The sequence below is a fragment of the Acinonyx jubatus genome, chromosome B2, assembly GCF_027475565.1.
Source record: "Acinonyx jubatus isolate Ajub_Pintada_27869175 chromosome B2, VMU_Ajub_asm_v1.0, whole genome shotgun sequence".
In the NCBI taxonomy this organism is placed as follows: domain Eukaryota; kingdom Metazoa; phylum Chordata; class Mammalia; order Carnivora; family Felidae; genus Acinonyx; species Acinonyx jubatus.
In genome coordinates this window covers 7,699,456-7,710,168 of record NC_069385.1, presented here as the reverse complement: position 1 = coordinate 7,710,168, position 10,713 = coordinate 7,699,456, and the positions used below count along the sequence as shown (strand labels likewise).

The 10,713-nt window shown below is 45.2% G+C and overlaps 1 protein-coding gene across 8 annotated transcripts in view; it reads left to right on the top strand.

Annotated features, from left to right (window-relative positions):
- The first annotated feature begins 2,757 nt into the window (after window positions 1-2,757).
- MAP3K4 (mitogen-activated protein kinase kinase kinase 4) overlaps window positions 2,758-10,713 on the top strand; it is a 110,612-nt gene continuing 102,656 nt past the window's right edge. For 4 of the 8 annotated variants that reach the window (XR_003419204.2, XR_003419205.2, XM_027056498.2 and 1 more), the window contains exon 1: window positions 2,758-3,090. Coding sequence is in view for 6 of the 8 variants with exons in the window: in XM_027056498.2 (XP_026912299.1) it covers window positions 2,951-3,090 (140 nt within the window). In the remaining 2 variants the exon portion in view is untranslated. The remainder of the gene's footprint in view (window positions 3,091-10,713) is intronic. The other 4 variants (XM_027056496.2, XM_027056495.2, XM_027056492.2 and 1 more) reach the window with 3 other exon arrangements.

Below are 10,713 nucleotides of genomic sequence, written 5' to 3'. Positions count from 1 at the left end.
TTTTTTAAATTATTGTTTGAATAGATGCCAGTTCTTAGCCTGCCAGAGGGCACGGCTCTCCCTCCTGCCCTGGGAGGGCACCAGCCAGGTAGAAAGGGTGGTGTCACAGCATAGGAACTGCTTGCGCACAATCCTAGTCAGGGGACCAACTATGGAGCTTTTGAAGAACTCAGGAAGTCTCTTTATGGACTTTATTCTCATTGACAGCAATGAGATGCTAATAAAATGCATTAGGTAAGAGGGTGATGTGTTTGGATGCAGATGTGGGAAGATTAGTGTGGCAGCCGACTGCCTGCCGTGTGAGGGGCAGGGAGACCTGGAGGCTGGCTGTGATCTAGGTGACACATGATGGCGGGCTGAACTGGAGAATGGAGAGAGGTGCATGGATGCCACAGGGGAGGTAAAATTTGCCAGGATTTGGGACGCACTAGTCAGGGGGCTAGTAAATATCATCGCATTCAGGATGTGGGTGTTTTTATTTTTCACATTAACGAACTATTATAGATTGCCTCTCACTCTCTGTTCTCAAGACTGAATTCACATAGCCCTTCATAAGTTTCTTTACTTTAAAATGAGTTATAGCGGTGCCTGGTGGTTCAGAACTCTGATTGAATCGAGGCTGCTACAGTTCACCACCAAGTCAGAGAGCACAGGTCAGGTGCAATTTTGAAGGGCGTGTGGATAAGAAGGAAACCCATTCAGATCTCAGAATCTGGAATAGTGGATTGCTGAAATGAGGTGGCCCAGAACAGGAGGTGAACACAAGGAATAAAAAAGGGGGGATGCCTAACACAAAATTACCTTAAGTGAAGAAAAACTTCACTGCACTTACATTGAATATTTAGTACTAGTTAACTGAGGTTTCTACACTTGGTGCCTTCGGTGCTTAGTTAAATGTAAGTTCATTTGGTTCATGCTAAAATAGATAGCATCTTCAAGTGGAAATTAAAACAACAAACCACGCATCTCTCAAATGTTCGTCTATATATCAAATATAGACTTGCAAGCAAGCTTGGAGACCTGAAGATAGGCCACAGGCTCAGACAGTTCTCAGGAATTATTTGTGAACCAAGACTTATCCAAATAATAAATAAATAAATAATAGATACTTTAATACTCATTAAGTATTAAAATACTTAAATATGAATTAGTGAAAATAAAGTTAACAGATTTGGTCATACAACTGTCTCAAAAGACAATGTGAAATTCAGTAAGTAAGAATGGTTTATGCACATATCATTTAATCATCTTACCCAATCTTGGTAAAACTGCATTCTCCTCACAGCCCTGGGTTGCTCAGTAGGTTAAGCGTAGGACTCTAGCTTTTCAGCTCAGGTCTTGATCTCATGGTTCCTGGGATGGAGTCCCACTCTGGGCTCTGCACTGACAGTGTGAAGCCTGCTTGGGATTCTCTCTCTGCCCCTCCCTCACTTGTGCATGCACACACTCTCTCTATAAAAACAGCATTCCCCTCTCCAGTCTTTCCGAGCCGACATCTGCATAGCCGTTACACTGGCTGGGATGCTATATGCTCGCTTGTTTCTTTTTCTTTTTTCTTTCTCTTTGCCTTGCTTAACTAGGATGTTAGCTCGACCAGGAAAAGATATGGTCTGTTTTGCTCACTGCTATATCCTCACTATCTAGTACAGTTCCTAGCACATATATGCATTTGATAGGTATTTGTTGAATGAGTGTTGTTGAATAAATACAATGAATGTCAGTACAGACTACCGTGATACAGTAGATTGACGCAGAAATTTCTGGAAGGTACTTTGAGAGAAATACAGATAATTTCACAACTGCCTTTAAATATGATCATATTTAAAGTCTTCTATCTCAGCCAGTTTTCTTACCAACATTCAACCAACGTGTATTTTACATATTCGAGCTCCACCGAATTAAGTTTTAGAAACCAGCACGTTTGAATGAACAGAAATATACTTAATTGTAAAAGATGCTCATTTTGAATTTACTCTGGACTTCACCCTGTGGGAAGTTTTGTAATATGTGCAACTTAAAACTGTGAAGCCCCAAGTCCTCTCCAAGGGCACAGGATGCACTGGAATTTCAAGAGTACTGCTGTAACTCTGAAGAAATCTGTAGAATTCTTTTCTCCACACCGTAGCAGCACTCCCGCTCGGGTTTCCGGAAGATCAAAACCACCTTGTGATACTGAGGCGAGGTTAGATCAATGTTCTTTTCTGCCCTGTTGATAAGAGGGTAGCTTTAATGCTCTGCGTGTCCCGAGACTTTGTTTAGTCTCAGAAACCCGAGTTTCACGTGCAGGCGGAAGACTGCACGTTCACCAGTGCGCCCCACCCTCCCCCGGACTCACGGGACCCTCGGAGCCCCCAGGCCCGCGTGTGGGTAGTGAGCGTCTGCGTTGCACTGCGCCCTATTTCTGAGCATGGTATCACCTTTGGCGGCGATCCATTTGCTAAAGTTCACGGCGCCCTTCAAAGTCTCCGGTCGCCGCCTAATCCGGGCCGCGCGGCCCCTCCCGGGGTCCCCCGCGCCAGCCCCCCACCGGCCGCCCCGGGACCAAGGGCGGGCACGGCCCAGCGCACACTCCCCGCTAGCGAAATCGGGCGGCCGTCGCGGGCCCCCGGCCCCCGGGCCAAGTGGCCCCGACGTGCCTCCCGGGCCGCCGCCGCGGTCGCCCACGCCGCCGGCCCCCGGCGCCGTTCCCCGCGCCCCTCCCCTCGCCGGCTCCCCGCCCGTCCGCTGCCGCGCCCGCCGCCGCCGCCGCCCTCGGAGGCTTGTCCCTCGCCGCCCGCCGTAGCCCGGCGCTGGCCGGTCGCCGTTCCCAAGATGGCCGCGGCGCGAGCGGCTCCTGCGGCGGGCTAGAGGCGGAGGCGGAGCCGAGTCACTCCCGCACTTCGGGGCTTCGGTTCCCCGCGCCAGGCTGCAGCTTACCGCCCGCCGCGGCCATGCGAGGCCCCGTGCACGGATGAGAGAAGCCGCCGCCGCCGCCGAGCTGGTCCCCCCGCCCGCCTTCGCCGTCACCCCCGCCGCCGCCATGGAGGAGCCGCCACCGCCGCCGCCGGGACCCGAGCCTGAGCCCGAGCCGGAGCGCTGCCGGGCGGCGAGGTGAGTGGGGCTGCCGCAGCGGCCCGGCGCCGAAAGCGGGTCGCGTCCCGGCCTGAGCTCCGTCGGAGGCCAAGGGGGCGTGGGGGTCTGCGCTTCCCGCCAGGTGGTGAGGGCAGCATCCAGGCTCCGCGGCCGGGTCGGAGGGGCGGGGTGCAGCCCTGGGACCGAGGGCACCGCGGCCGAGTCTGCCGAGGGACCCCTGCCCGAGACCGCGGGGCCGCCCGAGCGTCCAGCCCGCCGGCCCTCGCTGCAGCTTCGGTGCCCGCCCGGAACGCGGCGGGGCCGGGAGCGTAGTGGGGCACCCCTGGTCCTGCGGGAACTGTGACCTCGTCCCCGCCGCCAGCTTCAGACCGGGGGCCGCGCAGAAATTGCTTCCATCGTGGCCAAACGAAAAATGCTCCCTCTCCTCTGCCCCAATTCGAGTGAAGAAGTAGACACGCACTGGCGGTTCCCCTGCGTTCTCCTCCTGCCCTCCTTTTGCAACCCCCCTCCCCCTTTCGTTTGCTTGCCGTCTTTCCAGTGCGAAACTGCACTTCGTCTCCGCAAACCGGCAGGTTGGTTTCCCTTCCTGAGGGCCCTTGACCGCCTTCAGTAGTAGCATTGTGCAGATTGTTGCTCACACGTGCACGTAAAGTCCAGGATTGATTTCTCTAAAACTTTGCTACCGCCTGAAGCTCTAAGTTGGAACTTTGGTACCCAAAGCATTTGTTGCATTCTGTGCCTTATAGACTCTGTTAATTCGTTTCATGTCACCTTTTTTTTTTTTTTTTTTTTTTTTCTGATTGGGAAGTCAGACTCACCATAACTAAGAATTTACCTCTTGTATTGCCTGTGTTTGTATGTTCAAACGTCCTCTTACCCCCTGTCCTTTGCATCCCAGAGTAAACTTGCAAACTGCTGCCCCCTGTCCCTTATAGTGAAAATACCTGCCGAGTTCCTCCTGCATTACTGTCTTGCTCTGTAGTTCCACGAATAAGGCGAGTGTCTTTAGTTTTCCTGCTTCAAGACATTTAAAACAATTTCTGTAGCTGTAGTTAGAACTGAACACAGGCGCCATATTCTTGCTTGTCGACCAGGTCAGCCCAAACAGATTTGTTTTATTTTTATAAGTTGTGAAAAAAAGTCATTCTTCGTTTCCCTAAATTCTGAGATACTTCTGTGAACTCTTAAGGAGCAGCTTCTCTAAATAATAGTACATGGTGTAATGAGAATTCATTTTGTTCCTTTTGAATGCATCTAACGTTTTTAGAAGTTTATCAAAAAGCTTATTGTATGAATTTGTTAGTAGGTTATCTTTTGGCATTTTGACTCATTTAAATTTTTCTTTAAGAATAATAATAATAGCGAGGGGTTCCTGGGTGGCTCAGTCCACTAAGCATCAGACTCTTGATTTCGGCTCAGGTCAGGATCTCACGGTTTGTGAGGTTGAGCCCCGCATTGGGCTCTGCACTGACAGCAAGGAGCCTGCTTGGGATTCTGTCTCCCTCTCTCTCTGCCCCTCCCTCGCTTGTGCAAGCGCTTCTGCTCTTTCTCTCTCAAAACTAAATAAACTTGAAGAAGAAGAATAGTGAACACTCATTAACTACTTAAAATGTGCCATTTTCTTTGCTTCCTTAATCCTTACAACAACCCTATGAGGTAGGGCCTGTTATTTCTCTTTAGGAATGAAGAAACAGAGACACAAAGGTTAAGTGTCTTGTCTAAGGTTTCACAGCTAGTTGAACTCAGGTCTGGTTGCACATTACACAACCTTAAACACCCTGAAGAAGAGGCGTGATTTTTTTTAAATTTTTTTTAATGTTTATTTATTTTTGAGACAGAGAGAGACAGAGCGTGAACAGGGGAGGGGCAGAGAGAGAGGGAGACACAGAATCTGAAACCGGCTCCAGGCTCTGAGCTGTCAGCACAGAGCCCGACGCAGGGCTCGAACTCACGGACCGTGAGATCATGACCTGAGCCGAAGTCGGACGCTTAACCGACCAAGCCACCCAGGCGCCCCGAGGCGTGGTTTTATTACCCAGATGGGCAGATCAGAAGTTTATAATTCTGTGTAACGGTACTTTGGAAAGAAATAGATGTGATCCTTCTTAGGTAAAAGTAAAGAGAGAAGTGGAAATGTGCTGAAAAGGGACTGTTTCGCCAACTATAAAAAGAAACCTTGATTTTTCAGTCAGGTTTTGGTCTGCCTTTGTTATAATAAAAATAGGTCAGGATAAATGGGCTTCATCCAACTTGAAGTGAACAGCAGTGTGCAGAACAAGAAGATCTTAGAAATATTTTTCTTAGCAACATTGCAGTTAATTTTACAATAGCAAATCTGTAAAACAGATTATTTGACAAAGCTGTTATTTTGTCTTTCATACACCATCATTGTCACCACCACCTGTTCAGTATACAGAGCTGACCCCTGACGGACTTACTGTAGATCATTAGGACAACATGCTTCCAGGATTCTGCAAGTATTTATTTGGACTGCTTTTATTTATGTTTGTAACGATTTTAAAGAAGCTCCATATGCGTGTTCAAAATGACAGATGCCACATTTTAATCCTGGAGACCAATGACGTGGTGATTTGTGCTGCCAAGGTAACTGGTCTGGGGACAGACAGAATAAAACTCTTCGGCCATCTTTGTTGGTGTACTTTATGTTAACATGTCATTGATTAGGAAGGCTGTTCTAATGCCCAGGTCTTTTGCAGAACTCAGGTCTGCACATGTTGGCCAGCGCACCGCCGTGACCGGTGCCAGCCCTGCACATCTGCTTGGTGCGTGCTGACGTGAGGGTCACACAGTCACCAAGGAACACAAAACAGGTTGAGAGGTGACAGTGCTAATAGTTGTACTGCCTACAGGCGGGCACCGGGTAGTTCTTGCCCTTGCTTCTGATAAGGAATTAGAAGGGTGGCAGCTGTTCGTGATTTAACTTAGAAGTAAACATGTCTTAGAATTTTTCAAGCTTCTGGGTCATTTGTAGGAAGATCCTGAGATTATAAAGAGAGACGTTAAAAACAATTTGGAACAATTTACTTTTGGGATTTCTTGAATCTGCACTTAAAAAAACACAGAACTCGGATATTAAGGCTGATAAAAGACGGCTCCTATCTGTAACTTTTCGTTTAAAATATGTATGTTAAAATAGCCTCATTGTTCCCACTTCTTGACCTTGAAAAGTGCATGTTACCTGAACTTTAAAATCACCCTTTTTTAACCCAGGGTACCTTTATTTACTATTTATGTAATATGTTGCCATAAGTTCATTTGGAAAAAAAAATGGGTTTCACTACAAAAGAGTTCTTGAATCTTGTGTCCCTTCTCTCTCTCAACTTGAATGTCCCCTTTGAGCCTCCGTGTTCTAATCTTGACATTGGAGGTCACCTATCCTCCCTAGCGAAATCCACCTTCTGGTGCAGCTGCAGACTGCCTGGGCCGCCTCAGTGATGGGCGTGGCTTGAGAACATTACAACGTTAGATCCCATTGGTGGGGGTGGCTTCCGGCAGAGAAGCAGTGACCATGCAGCAGCAGCAACAAAGGGCTCCAGCGAAGGCAGAAGCTTTCTCGCGTTCTGAAATGGGGACAGCTAGTGTTTCAAGAAGGACTTTGTAGTTCCCTTTAATTGTCACATTGTTGGAAGTTGCTTCTACTTCCTCCCGTGTCTTCTCTCGGTGTCTTGTAAATCTTGTTCTGAGCTCTACCTGAAAAATGGGGATATAAGGATTTGACTGCTTACTGGATACATTTGCTTTAATAACTTCCTGGTACTTAATAATTCCTCATTCCTCAGTGATTATCTCTTTACTCATAGCATTCTGTTGTCTCAGCTTTCTTACTTGACTCGGTGGTATCCATTCCTTTTGGAGACATTTGCACGTTGCCTAAAAGTAGACCATTGGAAATAGTTTCTTTAAAGAGAAAATAGAAGAAATGTCAGAAAAGGAGTTTGGGCAGTGACTGCTATGGGTCTTTTTGAGCTGGCATTCCCTCGGCAGGATAAGTTCCAGGTCCTGTGCTTTAGCCCCTGCTCAGCTTTGTCTCCACTGTATTCTTCTTGCCTATAGAAAGCCAGAGTACAATTAGGAAGTGGATTGGTGAACATGACATCAACAAGGGAAATTGGTTGAATGATCTTAGCAACTCATGTTAACAGACCGGGGAGGTTGGCTTGTACCTCCTTCTTCTCGTATGAGAGGCGTGTGACAGAGTCTTACTTGTAAGCTTTCATTTCCCTAGACTTTGCACAGGCTGCTTTTTCCCCCTTCTCATCACTCACTTCCCTCCGCTAGTTGCGTTATACTGTGTTTGTTTATAATCTTCAGTCTTACTTTAATTAGACTATGACAGACTTTGCTTTTCTGGCTATACTTTGAGGTATGTTGTATCCTTGTCCCTTAGAGACATTTGTTTAAAAAAACCCTCAGTGCTAGGTTTTTAGTAGTGGTAAGTCTCAAGGTCACCTAACTGTCTCCACCCACCGCATAACCCACCCCCCTGCAGCCACCCCCCACAAAGAATCCTGGGCATACTTTCTGAAAAAGGTGTGGCAGTGGTTGCTGCTTTCATAAAATGCTTTTTGACTCTCGGGAGTATTATGTTCAAAAAAAGATCATGATGGTATGTGGTTTTTCTGGATTTAAATCATTAAAATGAAAAAATTTAGAACCATGTTAGAATTCAGTGCCGCTATTAAAACCCCCGCTTTTTAAAAAAGAATATTCAGTGACATGGAAACATGCTCACGATAGAAGTCCTTCCAGAAAAGGCTTTATAGATAAGTGGGACCTGAGTACCTGGTTTTAAAAAGATTCTCAAGTAGTTCTGATGTTTACATACCCATCGCTGCATTCAGTAACAGAGTAGAAAAGCTTTTTGCAGAACATAGCAGCCAGAACGTGAGGTGGCTGCACAGCTGGTGTGTATTTCTCCGCCAGTGTGTCTGTCCTTCCTTTGCCCTCCCTGTTCCCATTGTCCTCTCTTTCTCTATTGGCTCTAGCTCCCTGCTTCAGGTTGGACCTGCCATCTTCCTCCGTGTTCCTGGCCGTAGGGATGGACACTTGACCCAAGCCGGTTCTTTGGAATTGGAGCTGGAGGAGAGCAGTGCTGTTTTTAATAACTATACATATGTGTATAAAATAACCAAAATGTATACAATGTGGAGTTCTGAGCCTGGAGCTGGCTCCCTGAAGCTATAGTCAGTCTCATGGAGAAGTACTTTGCTTTCAGGCAGTAACATTAATCCCCAGAGAAAGAGCAGAGGGGTCAAAAGGGCTCTTTGGTCAATTTCTTTTTATGCTAGGTTTACCCCCATTTTTCTCTTGATTTGAAATGTGAGTTCATAAATTCTCTGTTTTTGCTTAAATTATGAATAGTTTGAGTTGGGCTTCTTAATCCTAACTAATGCTCAGTATAGATCCCATTTTTAAAAAGTGTGTATCGACATAGAAAAAGGATTGAAAGGACACGTACTAACTTTTTCCTAAGTTTTTTATAATTACCATGTTACATGTTCTTATTTTATAATAAAAAGCTAATCATAGAGCCTAAATGCTTAACTAGTACATTTATAATTTTACGTGTCCTTACTTGGAATGGTTACTAAAATTGGAATTGATGAGATTTTATATTTTACATAAAGAGAATATGGTTGCCAGAATTTAAATTAAATTATTTTAATTACTTAAATTTTCTTTTTTAAAACGTGTTTTTTGTATCTATGAACTAACTGCACTGACTATATCGAGATGGTTTTCTTTAATTACCTCATCCTGGGTAACAGAATTTATAGGTTAGAAATAACATGAGCAGTGGGGCGCCTGGGTGGCTCAGTCAGTTGAGTGGCCGACTTCGGCTCAGGTCAGGATCTCACTTCGAGCTCTGTGCTAACAGCTCAGAGCCTGGAGCCTGCTTCAGATTCTGTGTCTCCTTCTCTCTCTGCCCCTGCCCTCCTCATGCTCTGTCCCTCTCTCTCTCAAAAAGAAATAAACATGAAAAACATTTAATAAAGAAATTAAAAAAAAATAACGTGAGAGTGACAAAAACAGTGTTTGTTTCATGATAGTTTCCATATTTATAGAACTATTTAGAATATATATCTTCGTCATGTATATTATGTTAAAATGCCTTCCCCTCTCTAAGAGGCCTGTGCAAAACCACTGTGTTTTCAAAGGAGCATTATTCCTTTGGAAAGTAGGTGTGGTAGGTACTTTCTTGTATCTCACAGACCTCAGACTCATATAATGGAGTGTAATTTGCCATAGATATTTATTCACTAACAGCATAGGCAAAGTGAGAATTTGTTTCTTACCTGTAAGAACATTTAGTTGACATATTTTGCAGACGTCAGTGGAAGTATTAGTCTCAGGGATCATTTGGATGCCAAATGTTTATAAAGTAGCAGGGAAAGCTATTAAGAGGATATTAGGCATTCTGTCAAAAGCATTTCGTAAGTGGATTTGATTTCAGCATAATTTCAGAAGAAGTAAGCCTTCTGTGGAGAAAAGTGGGTACTAAGCTTTAAAGCTGATCAGATTTGATGTTTTCAGGGGAAGCTTTTTGTGCATGTGAGCAGGCTATTTGAGGATACTGCTGAACTGTAGAATGTTCCGAATAGGGCTTCTTGGAGGACAGCTAGTTGGGAGACGTAAAATTAATAGAAATTGTCAACCTTTTTACTCTGTCAGTGGGAATATTTTGGAAGGAAATTTAATACATGCATTATTTTTATTGTGCCATTAAAGATCCTAAAGTCTTTTTACGTAGGAACCTAAAGATGTCATTATAACTTGATTTTCTTTCGTTCTTACTCAAATAAGGAATTAAGCACTTACAGTGCCAGCCTCACGGGTGGTGGGACTGTTGATATTTATTTCGTCCCACCTCTCAGTCGCTGCTTTTGCAGAATTACAAGAATTGGAGCTGGAAGGGAATTTGGAGCCGTGCCCTTCATTTTAGAGATGAGAAAAGACACCTAGAGGGGCTACTGCCTCACCAAGGTTACAGTTGAGGATCCAGGTCTCCAGGCTCTTGCTTCCCTTCCTTTTATGTCACACTGTGCTCCCCTGGTTGGGGTCCAAAGCTAAAGGTGCTCTTCAGCCACCTGACTGCCTAGGCCAGCATCCGCTCATACCCACGTGACCAGTTACTCGGCAACTGGGGAATACTGTATTTTCCGGATTGATTAGAGTTTACAGCATACAGCAGTGATGAAAGATTCATTTTCAGGAAAAAATGCACCTCCCCCCCAAACTCCCCCAAACTCGTTGTACACATCTTTTTTATTTTCTCATGAAACTTTAAGTTCACAGAATAAAGAGGAACCACTGCTCAAACCGTTTTAGTTACCTTGCAGTTCTTTTCTGTACTCAGTCTCTAGATTAAGCAGACAGTAAGATTGTCATTTCTGTTCTGGGGTAGTGATATTGAAACTCTGGCCGTGACTGTGACCTACAGTAAGAAATAAATTTTACAACAGTATGTATATGTTATATAAGTGAAATAAAAATTTATCAGGTAATGTTTGGCCTTATGTGATACACTCTGATAATTCTGTTCTGTTAAAAAAGTTGTTCACCATGATCCATTAAATTGATTTTATTACCCACAAATGGGTTGTGACCCTCACTTTGAAC